At 42.5% G+C, this 3,073-nt stretch overlaps 1 protein-coding gene across 1 annotated transcript in view; it reads right to left on the bottom strand.

Annotated features, from left to right (window-relative positions):
* Positions 1-2,612, bottom strand: part of cyp27a1.1 (cytochrome P450, family 27, subfamily A, polypeptide 1.1) — a 53,265-nt gene extending 50,653 nt beyond the window's left edge. Inside the window, exon 1 of the mRNA XM_034110442.1 lies at positions 2,371-2,612. Coding sequence (XP_033966333.1) covers positions 2,371-2,610 — 240 coding nt within the window. The 5' untranslated portion in view covers positions 2,611-2,612. The remainder of the gene's footprint in view (positions 1-2,370) is intronic.
* Between the last annotated feature and the right edge of the window lie 461 nt (positions 2,613-3,073).

The following is a 3,073-nucleotide window of genomic DNA, read 5'->3' as shown; positions in this document are numbered from 1 at the left end:
CTCCCTCCCTCCTCCTCCTCCTCCTCCTCCTCCTCCTCCTCCTCCTCTCCCTCCTCTTCTTTCTCCTGCTCCTCCTCCTCCCTAGCCCTATGCTGCTGCTCCTCTGCCAGCTCTGGCTGTCCTTTTATGCATCTTCCTCTTAAACAAACAAAAACATTTTCTGCTGATTCACATTACACACAGCAGAGATTAATACATTACATTAGGCCAGCATGTCAACATGCTCGTCGACTTTGATAATATGTTCTGCTCTCAAAGGGAAGTTCTGTGCAATCTCATCTACAGAGTTGATAAAATATGTATTAAAAGCGATGGCAAGTTGTTCTGGGTCTTGCACTAGGTTACCATTCTCTTTTAGTTCTAGCTGCTTTTTTGGCCTGTGCTTGATTCCCAGTACGTTTTTAATCTGTTCCCAAATTATTTTAGTGTTACCTTTTGCCTCATTAATTATTGTTATGAAGAAGTTGGCTTTTGCCTTTCTGATCGTTTGAGTTACTTTGTTACGTAATGAAGTAAACCTATGCCTGTCAGTAGTTAATTTAGTTTTCAGTGCTCTTTTCAGTGCAAAGTCTCTTTCCTTCATCAAGTTCAATATGTTCGTATTGAACCAAGGAAGTGCATTGTTTTTGTTTTTTCCACTTTTCATTTTTCTGGAGAACATCTGCACTAAATCATGTAGTTTGGTCGCAAACATTTGGCTGTCTGTTTCTACACTGCTCCCAGTTAGCATACTTTCCCAGTCAGTGTGTTACACAGCTTGCTCAAAGTTTGCAAATTCATTTTTTGGTATTCTTAGTTGTTCCAGAGGTTTGTAAGAGTGGTGGAACCGTTTCTTTGTGAGTTTTCTGGATATTAATATTAAGTTGTGGTGAGATAGTCCAGTGATGAAATTATATGTTGTATCCACTCTCTCAGGTGTATTACTTAATATTAAGTCTAGTTGTGTCTGTGAGCATGAGGTTATTCTGGTTGGTCCTTCTGTCATTTGTGTTAAGTCTAAACTATCTGTGATTTGCTTAAGGGCTTTCCTACTTGTCTTGTCTAACCAGTTACAATTCAGGTCATCAAGCAGTATTACTTCTGTTTTGAAATCACATGCTTTAAGAAGTTTTTTGAATGTGGTGTAGAAGTCATTATTTGAAGATGGTGGGCAGTAAACAACAATGAGCACAAATGACATTTCAGGGGACAGCATTATTTTTAATCCAAGACATTCCAAGTCATGGTTAAAAGGCCAGCATATTTGATGACAGTTGAGATGGTCTTTGACATAAATCATGACCCCACCCCCTCTTCCGTAAGATCGATCTTGTCTAAAGCTTTGATAGCCTGGCACATGCAATGCAGCGGATGGAGAGTTGGTATGAAGCCATGTTTCTGATAGGCAGAGAAAATCTAAATTGGAATCATGAAGAAGATGATAGACTTGATCAGCTTTAGGTGTGAGGCTACGGATGTTCAAATGTCTTCCAAGGATGCCCTTCGGTTTATGTTGTTGATCCCAGATCACTAAAGAGTGATTAACAGTTTTAAATAAATTGAACTTGCGGTGTTTTTTGAAAACAGGATTTATGGTCCTGTTGGTTTTGTAAGCATGTTGTTGTTTGTCGAACGGACTGTTAGCCGGTCAAGTTAGAAATGCCATACGGGTCAGAGGACACCTCCTCCATGGCCATCGGGGCATCCTCGACGCTGTGCCCGAACGCAGCAAGCCGGTCCCCGCCGCTCCCCTCGTCCACAGCCACGGCCCCCGGCGTCCCAGATCTCCGGAGCATGGAGAACAGGGTTCAATAAAGGTCCATCTTCTTCATCTTCTTCAGTTATTATGCTCCAAACATCTAGAACGAACTCCCAGTAAACTTCAGGTCTGCTGCAACTGTTTTCAATGAATGCTGAAGACTTTTCTTCTTGCTGTTGCTTTCGCCTGCTCTTTGCTTCTTCATGTTTTTCATTTTTGAAAGGACTTTGAATTACCTTATGTTGAAAGGTGCTATATAAACAAACTTGCCTAAGCAATCTCCTGAGGAAAGGAACATAAATAGATGATTCCATAAAAGCCAAAATGTTAAAATATCACATTGATCCAATGCACTGTGTTGCGTAAAAACAGAAAGTGTTCCTGCAGACAATCCTCAGTGAGTCAGCTGAGACCGGCTGTTATCTGGAGGTGACTATGGAAACAAAAGTCTGACATGTTCTATAATGCATTCTTGCTGGAGGTGAATGCACTCAAGCAGGTCAACCAAAGTGAGAGCCTATCAGGGATTTCTGGAATGCATGCAGGGAAAAATAATCTGGCATTACTGCCCTGCTGCCAACCCTAACCCTAATGTGTGTCGTCCAGATATCATGCAGTGCACTGCAGCCTACCTGGAGCTCATGCAAACGGTTGTAGAAGCCCTGAAACACCATCCTGTAGATCAGCTCAAAGAAGCTGATATTAGGCAGGTCCTCCACAGTCCGAGGCTTGTCCTGGAAAGCAGAGAGGGCCCCAGGGGCAGGAGAGGAGCTTCCCACCCCCCTGGAGCACAATCTGCCCACAGAGTTAGGGTATGGCAGCAACAAGCGTCCATTCCTCTGCACCAGAGCCCGGCACAGCCATGCAGCCATGATGAGAGCAGAATGGAAAACACAAGGCTCCGGTTACATCCCAGAAGCCTGCTCAGCAAGGAGGGGCCAGGTCCCTCACAAGGTTTAACCTTTACGGCGCCATACAGAATCCCATACATCTGTAGTGCAATATTTCAAGCCTTTTCTTTGGCAATATCTTGTTTAATATAACCTTGTGCTTCCAATAAATCATTGTTGGGAAAAGTGCTTTGTAAAAAAAGTGGTATTTCTGTGGCACATATCCAGGAAAGCAGACTTTGTAGGATCTGGTGTATAGCTTCTTCCTGTGACAGTAACAATTAATGCGAAGGACTGATTTAAAAAAAACGTTTGCTGCTGAAAAGTTGCAATTTCTGTTAGTTGGACCTGTTAATGTATTAGTGGGAACATATTATGCTAATTTGCAGGTTAATATCAGTATTAGTGTCTCTACTGGGACATGTCTCCATACTTTAATGTTCAA

This window comes from Pseudochaenichthys georgianus, chromosome 21, assembly GCF_902827115.2.
Source record: "Pseudochaenichthys georgianus chromosome 21, fPseGeo1.2, whole genome shotgun sequence".
Lineage (NCBI taxonomy): Eukaryota > Metazoa > Chordata > Actinopteri > Perciformes > Channichthyidae > Pseudochaenichthys > Pseudochaenichthys georgianus.
The sequence above is the reverse complement of the archived record's forward strand: the minus strand, read 5'-3'. Positions and strand labels throughout refer to the sequence as shown.